The following is an 18791-nucleotide window of genomic DNA, read 5'->3' as shown; positions in this document are numbered from 1 at the left end:
AAAATCTGTCATGGGCTCCCTTCTCTGAGATTTGAATATAGGAGATGTGAAAACAAGTTATTTCATAAAGAAAACAAAACAAAAATAAGTATACTAGTACTTTCTTGATAGAAAATCCTTCCCATGGGAGGGAGGCCCTGTAAAATAAAAATGATAGAGATAGCTAATTTTTTAAAATATATACTTAAACCTATGTATGTCATTAAAAAAGATATAAAGGAACATATAATGAACAACTAGGTATGCATTACTCAATTTCGAACTGAAATATTGTCTGTGCAGTTATAGAACCCTGTAAACTCCCCAAGGAGCTCTGGTGGTGCTGTCAGCTATGCATTGAACTGCTATCGCTAGGTAGGCAGTTAAAAACCACCATCGCCTCTGTGAGAGAAAGATGAGGCTATTTGACCCTATAAAGATTTGAAAAAACTACAGAAACCCCGTAAAGGATCACTGAGTCAGAACTGATTAGAAGGCAGTGTTTGTTTGCTTGATTGTTTGTTTGTTTCATTTAAGTATGTTCCCCCAAAGCCTATGCCATACTCCTCCTCCCTATCCACCCTAAGGCAAAGCTAAATCTAAATTCTGTAAGATTATTCCTATGCAGTTTCCAACTTTCATTCTTTATGTCCATATCCGTAAGCACTATACACATCTGTACGTGTTTAAACGTATTATAGATCGCCTATATGAGCTTACGTCACTCTGGCAGTGCAATAGTTAAGCACTCAACTTGAAACAGCAATGTCTGCTATCCAAACCCCCTAGTTCTAGCTGTTTCCCATGGAGCCTCCGCCTCTGCCTCCACCTCCACCTCCTCCTGTAGAGCCTTCAAGTCCACACTGACACACGGGGACTCCATAAGACGGTCACATTGCTCCTTGGCCTTTCAGAGGGTGGACAGCTTAGCGATCAGACGGCCTCATCCCTCCCAGCAGAGTGGCTGGTGGGTTGCAACCACAGACCGTTAGGTTAGCAGAACAATGCTTAACCCACTGGGACACCAGAACTCTTGCCATAACAATGATAGCTTTAGAAACCCAATGAGACAGCTCTATTCGGTCACGTGGCTCTCTCAGTAGCCACGAGTTTTTATAAGGAACTTGCCCTTGTCTTTTGTAACAACTTTGCTGTTGCTAATGGCTCTTGAAAGAGAAGTTGATCATGCATCTATATTTGTTCCTTTGTTTCAGCCCAATGGGCCCATTTCAGCCCAAAATACACATGATTTTACCGAGTCTCACTCTCCATTCTGGATTTAAGGCTGTGGCATGGTCTGCGATAACTAATTCATCAACCGATACAGCACTGACCACTCATAGTGTATTGAAACCTGAAAATTGTTGTCACATGATTAACTGCGGTGATTTTATTTTGCTTTTTCTAAAAACAGAATTGACAATTTGGCAAAGTCAATTCTTTAGATGTCACTATTTCACAACTTTGGTGTCAGACTGATTTCGTGACAGGACTTCAGAGAATGGTACACCCAATGTCCTGTGACTGTAACATATAAAGCGAAATGGTGAGAGATGCATTTGTTCATTTCTTCAACGATTACTTATTAAGTAATTAGCATCTCTTAGGAAAATGGCGAGAATGAAGAATTGCCTTTTCTGCCTCAAGGGGCAAGAAGTTCACGAGACACTGAAAACTCACTGCCACAGACTCCATTCGGACTCAGGGTGACCGCACAGAGCCGAGTGGAACCGCCCGGTGGGTTTCTGCGACTGTGAATCTTGACAGGAGTAGACAGCCTCATCTTTCTCCTAGGGATTGGCTGGTGGTTTTGAACTGCTGGCCATGTGATAAGCAGCCTACAGCAGCACCTACTACACTACCAGAGCTCCCAATTGGGTCTGTATGCATCGGCAGTGAGAAGGCAAAGCTGATACTGGATAATAAGACTGGATACATTTAGATCACATTTTAGGGGTTACAAAAGCATTTTGCCTTCCATGGGTTATTAGACTTTGCAGTAATTAAATAGAAAGCCAAACTTGGAACCTTTCATGTAAAAGACGGTTTATTGAAACCTATAAAGAACTGACATTAAAATGTATCTGCAATATTTGCTACATTTACGCATTATAGATCTCAAATTAAATGAAAGAGCTGATGACACGCTCTGTAACATGTCAGGGTCTCTTATTTGTAAGGATATTTGTTTGGTTACATCTATGACTCACTCACTCACTGCCATCAAATGGGTGTTGACCCAGAGGGACCTATAGGATAGAATTCCCCTGTGAGTTTCCAAGACTGGAACTCTTTATGGGAGTGAAAGGCCCCATTTCAAATGGATGACCTTGCAGTTAGCAACCCAACACATAACCACTTCTGCTATAAGTCACCATACGTAAAGCAATAATGCAACCTTCAGTTTAGTTAACCTGGACTTGTATAATACAGTTAAGCAAAACATCCTCTGGATCTTTCCTGATGGAGGCTGCCATTAATCCAACTGGAACAAGATAGCACCAATAAATCTGTGTTAAACATGACAACGAATTTACAAAACCACTCTTGCGCTTCCTGAGGACTGGGTAGTTTTGGAAGCAATGGTAAGTTGAGATTTTCAGAGTCCAACAGGTCTAGGCTTGGATCCTGGCTTTACTATATCCTTTTAAAAAAGGTGTCTTCATATCTGTAAATGCCTCTTTCTCCAAATGCCAAATAGCCGTGCCTTCTATAGAAGACTTGTGAGGCTTATGTAAAACTTATAAAAATAATTGGGAGCATTTAATGAGATTGTACTATGCATTAAGCACCATTTTAAGGGAATTTGTGTGCTTTCTTCCATTTGGTGCTTAAAAAATCCATATAACAGAGGGTTGTTGTTAAGACTCTCATTTTATACCTCGGGATGCTGTGGCTAAAATGGTGACCTGTCCAGGACCACAGAGCTGTTAACTGGCCAATCTGGGATTGAAACCAGACAGTCTGGTTCAAGAGTCTTCATGGTCCATCACTATGTTTAAACTGACCTGCACTTAGCTCTTACCTCCACTCCCCATCCACAGTCCCTAATGCACCAACAGCCCCCCAACCTAGCCCCTCCCCCCAAATATTGATCTTGACTGTCTATGAATTATAAAGGGGGGAGAACAAATTAGAACATGAGAATACAAAAGGGCTTAGCCAATTTTTCTTTTTCTTCCAGGTCTATAGCCCAATTGGCATGCCATTCAAAATGCACCAATGAGAAACTGAGAAATTCAATGAATTGGATATATAGAAAATGGCTTGAGGGTTTAAGAACAGATAAGACGCTTCCCAAAGGAGGCAGGCAGGTCTGTGGTCCCTGCTGCTGCCCGGGGGGACTAGTAGTATAAGGGGTTTTGTCCTAAATCGGGTGTAGAGAGGGGAGATGAGGCAATCACAGAACTTAAAATGTCAGAACTTCAGCCCACCGGAAAGGCCACCCCCCCCCAAGTCTAAGCCCATCCCTCAAAGGTTTTTGGTTTACCTCACTTAGCCAACGTGGATTCCTTCTGAGAATACAGATGCAAATTGTAAGGCAATTCCACAAGATAATAGCAATTGCATCGGAAGATACTAATTCTTCTAGCAGTAAATACATGCATTACATAGAAACACAGGTGTGGCACTGTTCTTCATGCCTTTAATCCAAGGATAAAAGTCTGTTGGCAAATAACAGCTCTCTTGAAATCTCTTTCCAGATGAAAATAATATAGTCAAGGAAACTCATTTTCATGAGATGTGTGTTTCTCTTTCATATGCACACCAAATCTGTCTTATGAACTCACTTGGCATGGGAAGTGGTGGCTCTGTGGGGTTTCCATCACAACCTCTTGTCACTCATGGAGAGCAGCCCTGTAGCAGGCTGTGCTTTTTAACCGGAGGTGTACATCACAGTCCTTTGAGCCCAAGCCCACTGTCATAGCGCCAATTCTGACCTCCCAACAGCACCCCCAGTACGATGAAAATGCAGAAGCCAACGCTGCCCATCATTGAGCTCTGATAGAGAAATGGGTTGCTGCCCACAAAACTGGCATTTCTAATTCATGAGCCTCTCTGCTCCTGTAAAGATGTGAAGCCTCCCAAAAAGAGAGAGGCCATCCTACCACGTCCTATAGGGTTTCTCCTAGTCAGAAGCCACTCGATGACGGTAACTTTGGTTTTGAGATTTGAGGCTGCCCCTCACATCCACTGAGTAGGTGTGGCCATGGCAGAGTGGGCAGACAGGTCTCTGGACTTTTGAAAATTTGCTTTGGGTAGTTGTAAACGATGTTGCCAGTTAGAACCATGACTTGCTCATTATCACCTAGGGATGCAGCGAGGCTAGAAATAGCAGGAGAGAAAGAGCCAATGTTCCTCCCCCCCCCCCATGTAATAAGTCAGATTTTTGAATATTCAAAAGCCATTTTTATAATGAGTTCATAATAAGACATTCAAAGAGCATAAATCATATGATCGGAGAAAAGTTTTCTCAAGAATTTAATCTGAAAAGCAGTAATTAACAGTGGGGAGTGTTAGTGTCTAATCATTACGTGAACTCAGCAGGGCTACAAACAGTATCAACACTAAGAACATTCTGCTCAAGCTCTGGCTTCGCCTATTTTACGGACGAGAAAGCTGAAACGCAGAGGTAATAAGAAAAGGAGACGTAGGGGCCCAAGGACACTTAAGTGACAAAACCCATCTTGTTCCAGATTTGGATCTTACGTGCACCTCCCAGCTAACCCCAAACTCTCAATGCCATTGGGGCTTCGCTGCATAGGGTGAGTGCATGGTTCCTAAGTATGTACCTTTCTTTTTATGTAACTTTTATTTTTGACCATGTACTATAATTATGTGCAGATTGGTCCTATACTTTTCCATACCAATCTTTAAGATTTCTCCTTCTTGGTATCTACAAACTCTGTCTCCAAGAATGCTATGGATTCTCGCCCGAGGTCCATTCAGGGGCCCTGATCCACCTTTGGCGGAGCACCATTGCTTTGTGAATATGGGCCACTGCCGTGCATATGGTCCCTTGTGTGAATATGGGCCACTGCCGTGCATATGGTCCCCTGTGTGAATATGGGCCACTGCCGTGCATATGGTCCCTTGTGTGAATATGGGCCACTGCCATGCATATGGTCCCTTGTGTGAACATGGGCCACTGCCGTGCATATGGTCCCTTGTGACACTTTCTGGAGAGAGTAAGCCAGAGCTTTCCCTGGATTATCAAAACTGACACAGGCCGATGCATTAGATTTTGGAAAAATACTTGGGTAAAGAAGTAAAAATACATCAAATAAACAAAACTAAAACAAAACTTTTAAATGCTCTTTTGAACCTCAAGTCCTAAATTTTAGCAACTGAAAATCTATTTAAAAACAAACAAACAAAAAACAAGAATTCAAGAGTCTTTAGTCAGTTAAACCCTGGCTAGTTTGCCCGCAATGCAAACCCATCACAGGATTAGCAGTTCTATATGATTTATGGACTTATCATGTGGCTTGTCCTGCTAAAATCTACAGCACAAGGGTTGGTTACAGTTTCAACTAAAGTTTGAACCTGGTTTTATTTCTCTGCATCTTGTATGTCTTCTGGAGCACATTTATTTTGATCATCACAATCTTCTGGAGGAGGATTGAGGCTGGAGGACAAGATAGAAGGTAGCTCTCTTGGGCCTCACTCCCATGTTTTCTATCCAGACCTACAGGAATATACAGGTGGGTGATATCCACCTGCTTAGGGCTCTAGGCCTCTAGACAACATAATGAACCTTAGAGAAAAACCACAGACACATACACACATACACACTATGTTTATAGGTGTAATTTTCTCTTTCCTTTTGTTTAACTATAGAGAGACAAGTTTATAAGTCTCAAACAGAACAAAGACAAGACAAAGACATCATCCAGATAAGGGAGACCATCAGCACTAGGTCAGAATAGTGTGTGAGGATTCACAGAAACTTGGCCACTTAAAATGAGATAGAGAGAGCAGAGAAAATGGTCACAAATTCAAAATCAGTGGCAGATCAATACAACACAGTTGTAGGTGGGATTAAAGAAGCAGGAAAGGGACCACAATTTGGATACATACATTGTTACAGATATAAAAGCCGGGCCCTCTAACTAAGGTGGTCAAGGCATGACCTTGCAGACCCTAGACCCCAAATTCCATCAAGGGCATACCCAGGCAAGTCTCGAAGGCCTAGACGGCCCCTTCCTGGGCTGGCAAGGAGAGTGGTAGCAATCTACTCAAACCCTACCTGAAGACAAAGCTATTGTCTTCAAAAGCGATCACATGGCCAGCAGATGGCAAGAAAGAATTCAATGAAGGCTGAATCTATGTGGATATGTAAAAGTGGGTTTAGGGTTTTTACCATAGCCTTCGGCAAATCTAGTGCTCAGAATATAAGTTCTAATACAGAAGGACAGAGTTATGCTGGTGGGAGCATCTCAGACTGCTATACGGACCTACCTACGACAAATTTGTCCCAGACCAATGGGAGGAATCCTCAGGCCGGAGTGGCCCAGGAGAGAAGTCCTCATCTCCCAGGATCAGGCCTCCTTCAGGATCTCTCCCAGGTTCAGTCCTCAGCCGAGAGCAGCCCATGGGACGACGGATGGCTCTGTCACACCCTGGGGCTTTGAGAGCAGTCGGGGGGGCCCTGCTTCAAGCACTCTCTACAGTCCGGATGGCTCTGTCACACCCTGGGGCTTTGAGAGCAGTCGGGGGGGCCCTGCTTCAAGCACTCTCTACAGTCAGAGCAGCACAGTCTCATGGCTGGCACAGTGGTTGTGTATAGAGTAGTGTAAAACATTTTGAACAAAAATGTTTCTAAAACGCAACCCCAGCTGACCATTTGGAGACATAATGTCCATTCACCTTGATGGATGAAATGATGAAAACACATAGTTTTTTTTAAAATAACAATCAAAAGTGAAATAAATAGATGTAAAAATAAACAAAAGACAAACACCCAATAGCTGCAACCATCACCACCATATGCATAAGAGCAAAAATAACACCTCACATGTTATTGAAGGACTACACTGTAAGCGTGTTTGGGAACACATTTGGTCTCAACAAAGGGGGAGCAATGACACTGGTCCCTGAATCCTGAGAGCAAAGCCCAAAGCCAAACTCACTATCACTGAGTTGATTCCTAACTCTTAGAAATCCTGGGAGGTGGCGTCTAAATTCTCGGGACCTCCTGAGTGATAAGGGTCTATCAGTCACGGCGGGCTCGTGCCCATTCTCATTCAGTACCCTCACACCAGCAGGTGACTTACTCTGGCTAGTTATAGGGCTGGCTCCACGCGCTTTTACCGGTTCCGTTCTCTCCTCACCATTACACAAAGCAGTAGATCGGGGCGCCTCAATTTGAAAGATAAGGAGCTAGAGATATAAAGAAGTCAATAGGGTGACCAAAAGTCAAACAGTTACTAAGTCAGGAGTGCTGATATTCCTGTGAAAGTTCTGAGTGACGCCAGAGTCTGAGGGTTCATGACTGCACATTATTAAGAGATAAAATGTCCTTTATGTTCATGGATCCAAAATATCACCAAATCCCCACTGGAGGAAAAGGAAATTTGTGCTAGGCTTCCAAAAACGGATCAGCAAACAGCACATCTATTTTCTCTCAAATTTTTCATTGGCACTTTGAAAAAAAAATTCTCCTGTTCTTATTGAGCAATCTGAAAAGTAATTGCTAATAGCTCAACAGTTATTAAGAGACACTTCCCATTGCATTAATACTACAAAATTAAACCTTTAAGTAGAGGATTCAAGCACCATAAACATAGAAGAGTAGAAGTAAGCTTATTCTATAAATAGCTCTTATGAAATTCTAGGTTACTTACCTGCTTGGCAAATCTCTCTCTCTTTAATATACCTAAAACACCCTCCCACGCAAAGGGCCATATAGTAATTATGTTAGAAGTGAGCTCACATTAAACTTACTAAGTGGCATCCCTTTTAAGGACTCAGCCTTGCCTTACATGCTTGCTAGTTGGAGTCACATTTTGGGGCACCTGGATGGCTTTTATTCATGGAAACTGACATCTTGGTCCCCAGTGCCTTGAATATGGGAGATTCTTCATAGAAATGTTAGGGAACCCAGATTTCTGGGACTTACGGACATGCTGGAAGATAAGTACCCATTGTCTGTTATTTCATGTTAAGGAAAGCCAGTCCTGAGGCACACAGATGCGTCCTAGCAAGTAAAGTTCCCAGTGTAGCCTCCATCATCCCCCCCACACTACCGCACAGAGCCAGATCAGTAACAATAGGATCCAGGTTGCCACGAAACTGACCGTCTCGAGTGACTGCAGAAGCTCCATAGGCCCAGGAGCAGAAACCAACACAGCGACCAATACAAGGCACAGAAGAATGCCTTCCAGGAAATTGAATAACAAAGATCAGAAAGGCCTGATATGAGGTGATATTGGACTGAGACCAGGATATATATACACACAGAGAGAGAGAGGCTTTCTTAAGTCTGCAGGATGCTCCCAATCACTGAAAAATCACCTGCTGGGTAACTACTTTTCAACTTCAACAAGGAGAGTTCATAATCAATCCCGAAATAAGAGGTTCCTGTTTTCTCTCGGCATTTCCCTTTTTTGCTAGAAGTGCCTTACTGAGCAAGTGAGGCCACCTTTGTTCTTTGCAAAGCAGAATTTAAACTTCTTGAAACAAACAAACAAAAAACTCCTAAAGTGGCATTATGTTCAAGAGCCTAAGTCCGCAGTGCGCCTTCATTAACAACAGTAGCTTGGGGGAAAGAGCATTACTGGACTTATTGCTATTACTACCCAGCATGAGGCAAACATGGCTGAGAACCCAGGCATTGGGCAGAATACCAAGAATCAGAGGTAAGAGGCGAGGGTGAAGCGAACAGTTGCTGTGTTTCGCAGGGCAGGTTGTCAAATGCGGCTTCAGAATGGGCAACCGTGTGAATTTCAAAATATGAAACGCTTCGCCTTGAATCGTCCCTGAGCAGCTGCACACTGGAGGTGCCACTCTGTTCCCCACGGGAGCTGGCTGTGGCAGAACCAGCGGCCATCGGGGTGTGGTCAGCCTCACTGACCGTTTCATCACCCCAATAGTAAGATTCGTGGATACCGACACTCTGAAAGGAGGCACTAGGGGTGCTGGCTAATAGTGATGGTTCCCAGGCTCAAACCGCAGACAATCTTCCTCTGTAGGTTTAGGGTAAGTGCTGGGACTCTAGGCTGTCTCTCTTTTAGAAAGTAAAACCACATTTAATTTCTATGAAGGGGGTCTAAGACTCACACCGAAATATATAGATTAGTCAATTTTAGGTGTATACCCAGCCCACTGCCATGGGGTAGATTCTGACTCATAGCCAAGGTTGAAAATCTTTTTCCTGAGACAAAAGCCTCACTCTTCTCTGGAGGTGCAATTGATGGGCTGGAACCTCTGATCCTGCAGTTAGCAACTCAGATGCATACCCAACGCTGCCAGCAGGAATTCTTAATTTTAGATCTATAGATGATCTACATGGAACCCTGATGACATAATGGGTTACCACTTGGGGCAATGAGTTGAACCTACCAGTCCAGAGAAAAACGAGGCTTTCCACTTCCCTGAAGAGTTACAGCCGTGGAAACGCACAGGGGCAGTTCCAGTCTGTCCTATGGGGTTGCTGCGCACTGTCATCAGCTCAAGGACAGTGAGTTTGGAGGTTTTTTTGAGAGGATCTAACACAATGATTCTCCAAGTGCCTAACACTGCCCCCCAGGGACAGTGGAATGATCCAGGGGGACTGAGAGAGCAGATACCTGCACTTTATGCTGGATTGTGGGATACAGTACAAAAGTATAAAATGAAGTAGAAAAATATAAAGGATTAAAAAAGGATTAAAAAGCACTAAAGGGTATAAAATATAGTATAAAAAGTATTGAACATAGTATAAAAGTTTTTAATTATGGAGAGGGGGGGAGCATTGAGTAATTTTTTTTCTGAAAAGGCATGTAGTCCAAATAATTCTGGGGACATACAGTCTCACAACCAGTTCCTTTCAAAACGCCATGCCATAGAGGTTCAGTACGTATGGGTTCCTTTGAGCCCTTACATTACACCAAGGACTTAAATAGCCCTGATGGTGCAGAATGAAAAATAACTAGAAATGTTTAAAACAATATAATCTCTTGTGAAAAAATAGAAAGGTCGAAAAAATGACTTGAGCTAAATAATAACAGTGGTGACAATAATAATCATTTAGCAACTCAAATACATTGGGTTTCAAATATATCTGAACAATTAATTTGCCCTCTTCATTATCAAACATAGCTCAATTTCACTGCTTCAAGTCCATTCTGACTCATGGAGACCCTACAGGACAGAGAAGAACTTCTCCAGTAAAGACCGTCAGTCTTTCTGGGAGTAGAAAGTAGAACCTTTGTCCAACACAGCAGCTGGTGACTTCGAATTGCTGACCTTGTGGTTAGCAGCCTTAAAATGTTCACAATGTTGGCCAGATATGTGCAGCATCAAAAAGTTCATGATTAGAGTCAAAGCATGTATACCTGTGGTTTTCAGTCCTGCTACACTCCATGCCTGCTTGTTTGTTTTATTATTTTTTTACTGGAGCTATAACGCACGTACAACAAACCTTGCCATGTTCGTGTGCACAATCCCATGGTTTTTAGTCTGTCCACAAAGGTAGGCAGTCACCACCCCGATCTAATTCCAGAACCCTTCATCCCCTTGACGAGAAACTCTACCGGAATAATCACTCTCCTCCACCTTCTGCCCTAGCTCCAGGCAGACAGAAATCCACGTCCTGGCTCAATGAATTGGATGCTTTTAGATATGCATCAAAGTCAGTCATACGAGTCCAATGCCAGTCTTTATAACAGAGGTTCTTAACCCTCTCTGTGTTGTTGTTGCTGTCAGTTGCCATTGAGCCGATTCTGACTTGTGGCTGTGCTCCATTCTGAATTCTAAAACAAAATTCTTAGATCAGGTAACCTACCGACTCATATCAATTTTAGGTATCTTTCCTGTGAGACTATGATCCCATTAGCAATCTGCATATTCCACTCATTCTCACCTCGGCTTCTACAGCATCACTTCCAGGAAGGGAGAAAGGAAGCCCATCCGGGAGCTATTGCATAATGCAGCCAACCTTCTGCTGTTGAAGCCTGCACTTCGATGTTATGCTGACAAAACGAAACTCAAAGAGGCAAAGAACAGCCCTGGACAATCAAGTGTGGACCCAGTGGCTTTGTATTCCAAAAAGCCAACGAACTTCTATTCCTCACAACCCTTTCTCCTGCCTGAATGTTCAGCGTGACGGAAGGAAAGCCACGTTTCCTCTGTTCACATCACCACATGGTGAGTCCTGCCCTATTCGGCTAGAAGGACTTGGGTGGCCCCCATTTGTCTTTATAGGAAATTGACTCTCTAAAAAGGCTCAACCAAGAGGTCCAATTTTTAAAATTCCTGTCTTAGCTTTGTACAACATTAAAGTCAAATGACACTTCAATTAGGAGAAAACAAAGATCATTTGACAATGTTCCGTGCCAACCTTTTACCTTACCCACTCAGGGCCTGGCTCAGAGCCATAAAACAGGATTCCCCAAGTATAATCATATTAGCACCCCAGGGTGACTTACTTTTGATTCCTAGCACCACAAAGAAATTTAGCTTTTTCTATGACGCAATGCTTAGGACCCAATTGCCCAGGAATTTGCATTTCTATGAAAGGGGCTGAAACCCAGCTTTAGGCTCAGCCAGGATTTGATTCTTTTATTTTAACCACGGAAGCAGAGACTATCCTAATAAATCCTCCTCTCCGCTCTCAGCACACTTAAAAACACATTTTTTGAGCTCCACTGACTCCATTAGGTTTGAACTTTGGTATTAAGTACATAAGGAGGGAAAGAGTAGGTGTGGGAGTGACAGGGAGGAGAGCTGAGAGAGGCAGGGGAGCTGAAGTCAAGAGCTGAGCCTGAGAGACTCCCCCCAGAAAAGAAGGCACAAGATCAGACACCCCGGTGGGCCATGTCACCTGCAAGGCCATACAAAGCACAGCTTTTGTCTTAGGCACAGCTTCACAGGAACGCCCTTGACTTCAGCATCTGCTTTAGGGCTCCCTGTTCTCTATCTGTTCTAGCCCTTGCCCAATGACAAGTTTACTACACAAGGTAAATGTCTTGTAAAAGAAGGGGGTGACATAATGTTTGGCACCGTTTATAATGTCAGGATTGATGACCGGAGCACCGAGGGTCTGCCTGACCTCGGAGATGACATAACGAAGCTGCTGTTTGATTTTTTTTTATTAGTTCTCATAATTGCCCCCTATTAATTTGTATGCATATAATAAGCACTCACCTTCACAGTCTGTCCAGCTTCAGGGCCATCCTAGAAGCAGGGGAAAATGAAAAAAACAAAAACGAGGTTAGGACAGAGATGGTAGCTCCTGCTTATTCAGAAATATCGCCCATTAATAATTTAGATCCAATTTCATTGTGTGTTAATTTAATTTATAGTATTCTCGTGGGGACCATTCACTCCAAATGTGTGGGAACAGACACTTCTCCATTTCTGCCTGTGAGTAAGTGAGAAGTTATGGATAAAAATGATATAAATTACCCAGTGAGTCGTACCCCTTGCTAAGTCTCATGCTCGTTGCTCTTGGCTGGAGATTTAATTGCATTAAAAGGAGGACTGGCAACGTTTGGGGAGGTGAAGTATCACACCTTTTGGTTATCTTTAAGTCAGGCATAGTTTCATTAATGTCTGATCACTATTAGGCCACACTACTCCGGAAGTCAGCTGTGAACAGCATCCAGGAAGCCAGCACAGTGGGCAGCATATGGGAAGAGAGCTGGTGGGGCAGGGGGAGTGGGTGGGTAGGGGTATTCTCTGGCTATTCTGACCTTCGAGAAGAGACCTGGGAACATTCCTCTGTAGCATTTTCCCCACCTGGGTTCCCTGTCTCCATCTTCTGAAGCCCCCCAAAACTGGTTTCTTAATTGAACATGAACAAACTCACCCAGCGACCATCCAACACCCAAAACCAAAGAATTTTGCGTAGCTGGTTTGAGTGCAGTAGATCAAGCTATGCATCTAACAGATGTGCCCCAGTGGAGTAAGGCTCTGGCAATTTGGGGCAAGTCTCCCTACCTTTCTGACCCTCAGCATCACTGTCTGACTAATGGGGTGAGAATTCCTGCCCTGCAGTGGTGAAGATGAAGTTGAATGGTAGACATTCAGTGGGTTTAAAACATAACCCATTAGTGGGTCATGAAGTCAACTGAATGACGCGTGACTTGCACTAAAAACAAATGAGGATATGTCAACTAAAATCTATCGGCGTGCACAAAGGATTGTTTTGTAAAACTTTGATTTCCTGTATTTACACTCACACAGGTGTCTGTGCATGTGATAGAAGAGACCCTGGTGGTTCAAATGGTTAAGTCCTCAACTGCCAGGCAAAAGGTTGGTCCTCGGAACACCCAGTGGAAGACAGGTCTGGGAATCTACGTTCAAAGAAAGGGTCACAGGCTTGACAACCCTCTGCGGGGGTGGGTGGGGGTGGCAGTGCACACGTGATTGTCCAATGAATCCATTCTTGGATGAAAAAATAGGCCGTACAAAGGAGATTGGTCGTGTATATGAAAGCACTCCCTGGAGGTTATTCACAGCCTCGTCCTTATAGTCATGCACTTCACTTACTGTCTAGTGGGTCACATTAGTTAAAAGCATGGGCCCATCTCCTGAAAACATGACTTTTTCTTCTTGTATGTCATTGAACACTGACAGATGTCTTAACCTACTTGCTATCAGTCTCTCTCAATACACGGGTTGTGGCTTGATAAACCCAACCTAAGCTAAGTGATCTGCCTACAGGTGATTCAATGCCCACCCCTCTCTTACAGACACATAATTGTATACACATATGGTATTTAATGGTTTGGTGTATCAATACTCTCAACATAGAGATAGCAGGGGCCCCCCCCCTGCCAAAGAAGATCTTTTGAGAAACCTCCCCCCTTTTTTTAGATGAACTTATTTGTCATTAACGACTCCAGGTTCACTTCAATTTTACTTTTCCTCCTCTTTTTTTTTTTTTCAAGCCTCTCAACCCACTATTGAGGTTTGAAGGAAAAGGAATCTGCAGTCTTTTTTGTTTCATTTTTAAAGAAACACACTATATTTACTTGGCCCATCTCAAGAAATAAAGTTAATAACAACAACCTATTAAACCCTCCATAGACATATACAGATACATCAGTGGTTCTCAACCTTCCTAATGCTGTGACCCTTTAATACAGTTCCTCATGTTGTCAGGACCCCCCAACCACAAAATTTTATTTGTTGCTACTTCACAACTATCATTTTGCTACTGTGATGAATTGGGCAACCCCTGTGAAAGGGTGATCTGACCCCCCAAAGGGGTTGTGACCCACAGGTTGAGAACTGCTGATATACATATATACATATAAATACACATATATACATATAAATACATAGTTAATGTCCTTCCCCCACCCCATCCCTCCCTTCTCCCTGTTGTCATCCTTGTTTTTTGAGCCTCAGATGTGCACTTTTTGCCAAACTTTTTATTCACTGGCTTGCTTTATCTGGTCTCTTTGGAGGTCTATGGTGAAATGCTGATGGGGATAAAGGAAGACAGGTCAGCTTTCAATGCTAAGAACTAAGTTTCACATTATAGGACAACTCATTTCTTTCCAAAGGGTTATCACAGTCATAAAATATCTGAGCCACAAAGGACTTTTCTTCCTCTGCCCAAATAGTGACTTGATAGCCCCAGCTCTTTCCATAGCGGCTCTGCAGGGGCTCAGAGTATGTTTCTACTCATATACTCAATGCGCACAGCTGATGACCCACCAGGGTCTGCTCCTCCCACCCTGGTATGAGCTTGCTAAAGCTTTGTCTCAAGAACTCTAGTGATGGTGGTCTCCTTCCTCACAGGGTTGCTGACCACATCCAAGCAATCAACCCAGTTCCCACCTGCAAATCCAAGATCCATCACTGAGGCTTGCATCCAAGGGGAACAGGTAAGTCTCATGAGGGCAAGGCTCACCTCCCCTTTCATGTCACTGCTGCTTTGGAAGTGAGTATCCCAACACGTTTATTATGGAATGGACATGACGTGATGAGCCCCAGGTCTAGCAAAACATGTAGAGAATGTCTAATCACCACCAAGTCACACGTGTGCTATTCCCACCTGAACTGAAGATAATGGCGCAGCATTGCCTCAGGCCATCTGAGCCCAGGGGACAGATCCAGGGCTGCCCTGGCTCAGGAACACAGTTTGATGCTCTTATATCAGACGACAGCGGTCACAGCTTCTCTCGCAGTGAAATGGCAAGTCAAGGCGGGCAGAGAACCCAATGCTGGGATCGGAAAGAAAGGAACCTCAGTGTGGAGCAATCTGCACACTCACCTGTATGGAGAAGGTGAGAGAGGTTCCCTGGAAATGCTGCTCCACCACCTTCCCAACGCGCTGGGTGGCCTGAAACAAATCAGCCACTTCATCAGGATGCAGGTCTCGGAAGCGCTCTACTGGCCGCAGTGGACACACCAGGACATCTGTGGTGAGGGCAGTTAAGGCGCACACACTGCTTGCTTCGGTCATCATTCTTAGTGACCAGTTTCTACCCACAGTATCAACTCCCTTTGCCCTGAACTCTCAAAGACTGAGCAAAACAGAAACAAATGTTTACCAAGCACTGAATTCCAACAAGTTCAAAGAGAGGTGCTTAACATGGTTAATTATATTTAGGAGGGAATGCTTTGCTATGCAGAAGAATATTTTTTCCATTTTTTAAAAAAGAGAACGGGACATTAGAATCAGAGAAACTAAAGGTCTGCTGAGCTTATTATGCCAAGAGGCATGATCTATTCTGGACCATTATCCCCTGACCTTATGCTACAGCCCTGTCCACTCCACGCAGGAAAAAGCAGGGAGGGATAATGGAAGAAGCTGATTGATTTCAGAATTAAACTTTCATATCCTTCTAAAGAAACGAGGAGTCTTGGTAGCATAGTGGTTATGCGTTGGGCTAAGAACCCTGAGGTTAGCAGTTTGAAGCAACCAGCTGCTTTCTACTCCTGTCAAGAGTTAGAATTGCAGAAACCCACAGGGACAGTTCTGCCCTGTACTGTAGGGTCACCATGCCCTACAAGGTCATCAACTGATTAGCAGTGGATTTGGGTTTGGAATTTTAGAGAAATAGGTCATAAAAATGCAATAATACATGCTCTATATTTTTTGTAAGTGTAGGCAATCAAAAACTACCTTGAACCTCATCTATAACCAGGAGATAGATATACAGTGTGACTAAGCAATTTATGACAATTTTGACTGCCTATGAAGGGACCAAGAACATGGATGTCATCAAATTGAAGCAAAGGCTTATACAAATGAGCCATCTTAGTGCATTCTCCGAATGAAGCAGGAACATGTTTACCTTACTGACCCGAGCAAACAGAATCGATAGAAACAGGATGTTGAATTTGATTACTTATAGGTGGAAAATTAACAACACTGCAATATCATCAGTAACCTTGCAGCTCATTTTTGTATTTGAATTCTTCTCTCTCTCTCTCACACACACACCCACATATCTGTTTGGTTTTCAGGTACCAGCGAGTAAAAAGCGGCCACAAAACACTGCTGCTTTCTGTGGTTGTTTCTTTCAAAACCCCCCCTCCCCACCCACACCTTTCCTGGTTGTTTTACAAGAACATGCTTCTTTCTGCCTGGAGTTAAGCAGCTACGGGGCATAAGACACCAGGCTGCTGCTAGCCTTCTCTCCAGAATACCAAGCACTTAAGGCCATCACAGGTTCCCTGGGACTCAGGGCCAGAAGGGAATTGCAGGGAACTCAGCTGGGCGGGTCCAATTTCCATAAGCAAGTGGGGAGAAGCAGAAAGAGGAGACTGATTAATTTTGCTCATAATCAGGAAGCGCATGTCAACGGTAAACTAGGAAAGAGGCCATTTGTTTAATCTGAGTTCATTTTTCAAGAAAGGAGAAGGGAGGCCTTCACCCATAGGGCATCTGATACTTAAAAAGATCATTATCTTTCTTGGGCAAGGCTGCTTTATTATCATGGGTCCATGAACTGTTTAGAAATGAGGAATTCCCTTTCATTTCCTTTTAGCAGATTGCCAGCCTCCACCCCTACTGAGTTGCATTTTCTTTGTGAAGTAACTTCCTCCTCCTACTGTCATTTATGCCCACCCTTAGGCCCTGCCTTCACCAAGCCAGAGCAAGAGGACAACCTTGCAAGCTTCCACCCAGCTCCATAATTGCTGTTTGAGGCTATGTCTACGCAGGCAGCAACCAGGTACGGAAGAAACGACATTTTATTTAAACAATCGCTTACTGTGAAAATGGGTGGAATGAACCCTTCGATCTCGATATCAAACGTCATGGGGCATTTTCAACCGCATCTAATATTTCCCCCCAATGCCACAGAAAATAGAACTTCCAGATTGTGTGTCTGCTGCCAACAAGTCACTTGACCCAGGGTTCCATGAGTCCACATGTTGACTGGGTTGCATCAGAAGGGTAGGATCTGTCGAACACTTTGCCCTTTGAACACCAACTTCAAAGGCCATATAGCTACTTGTTATTATAGCTGAAAGAGTTCCTGTGGACTGAAATCTCGCTCTTGGCGGGCCCCTGTGGGTCAGAGCAAGAGCGGGCTCCACAGGGTTTTCAATGGTTGGTTTCTTAAAAGTAGATCACCAGGCATTTTCCTTCAGTGACAACTTGCACTGAGCATTTGTGATAGTAGCAAAACTTGCCACCAAGCAGCTAAATTGGCTAAATACATGCCCAGGCTGGTGCATATTAAGGGTCTATTTTTCACCAGTCTACGTGAGCAATATTGTCATCTTGTATTTGTCACCACACAACCCTTTGTTATGGCATTATCTTGCCTGTTTATAACACAGACAGGCAAACTGCTGAACAAAAGGTAACAAGATAAGACAAAAAGAGCTTTTACGGGTGCCTGCCCGGACGTGTGCTCAGGCACGTGATGAGTGTCTGTTCAGTCCCCAGCAGATGAGTAGTAAGCTCCAGGGAGCCCAGCAGGCATGACAACATTCTGGAACCCACATGAGTTTTGTATTTCCTGGGTACAATAGGAGTGGGCAAGCTGTCCAGCAGCAGACTGGCTATCCAACACTCTCCCTGGGTTGGTCTAGGCCCTGAGTGGATCTCGAAGTCCACCATCACCCATATTCCCTTAGTTTCTTTAGAACCAGGGCAAGAAAGAGCATGTGCCTTAGCCTCGCCATGAGTCTCATCCTGGCCACTGCCTACTTCTTGCACCTTTTCTTGCTCCGCACTCCCGTCCCCATCACACACCTGCCCCACACTCCTTATCGCTGTTCCTCCAACCCACTCATGTCCTTCCCAGGTGTGGAGCGTTTGTCCTGTATATATGCTCTGCTGAGGATTCAATTCCCCATGCCCTTCACATGCTGGATTGTTCTTGTCATTCAGATTCTAATTTTGATGCCACTAGATCAAAGGAGAGAAGCCCTGGCGGCACCATGGTGACGCACTTGGCTGCTAACTGGGAAATGTCAGCAGCTTGAACCTACCCATGACTCTGAGGGAGGATGGACCTGGAGATGCGCTTATGAAGATCATAGGTTAGGAAACCCTATGGGGCAGTCCCACTGTGTCCTACAGGATCACGGAGTCAGAATGCAGTCAATGGCATGATGCTCACCTTCCAGACACAATCACTGAAGGAAAAAGCAGGTGCAAAAGCAAATGTGGTGAAGAAAGCTGATGGTGCCCG

The 18791-nt window shown here is 43.9% G+C and overlaps 1 protein-coding gene across 7 annotated transcripts in view; it reads right to left on the bottom strand.

Annotated features, from left to right (window-relative positions):
- FHIT (fragile histidine triad diadenosine triphosphatase) overlaps positions 1-18791 on the bottom strand; it is a 1817667-nt gene that overhangs the window by 322955 nt on the left and 1475921 nt on the right. For 6 of the 7 annotated variants that reach the window (XM_045289941.1, XM_045289943.1, XM_045289944.1 and 3 more), the window contains 2 exons: positions 15410-15555; positions 12328-12357 (listed from right to left, as the gene is read on the bottom strand). In XM_045289941.1, the coding sequence (XP_045145876.1) occupies positions 12328-12357; positions 15410-15555 (176 nt within the window). Of the gene's footprint in view, positions 1-12327; positions 12358-15409; positions 15556-17357; positions 17432-18791 lie in introns of those variants that run through there. The other variant, XM_045289946.1, reaches the window with a different exon arrangement.

Source organism: Echinops telfairi, unplaced genomic scaffold, assembly GCF_000313985.2.
Source record: "Echinops telfairi isolate 266 unplaced genomic scaffold, ASM31398v2 ScPeMD7_31;HRSCAF=116, whole genome shotgun sequence".
Lineage (NCBI taxonomy): Eukaryota > Metazoa > Chordata > Mammalia > Afrosoricida > Tenrecidae > Echinops > Echinops telfairi.
This window is presented reverse-complemented; position numbering and strand designations above follow the sequence as displayed.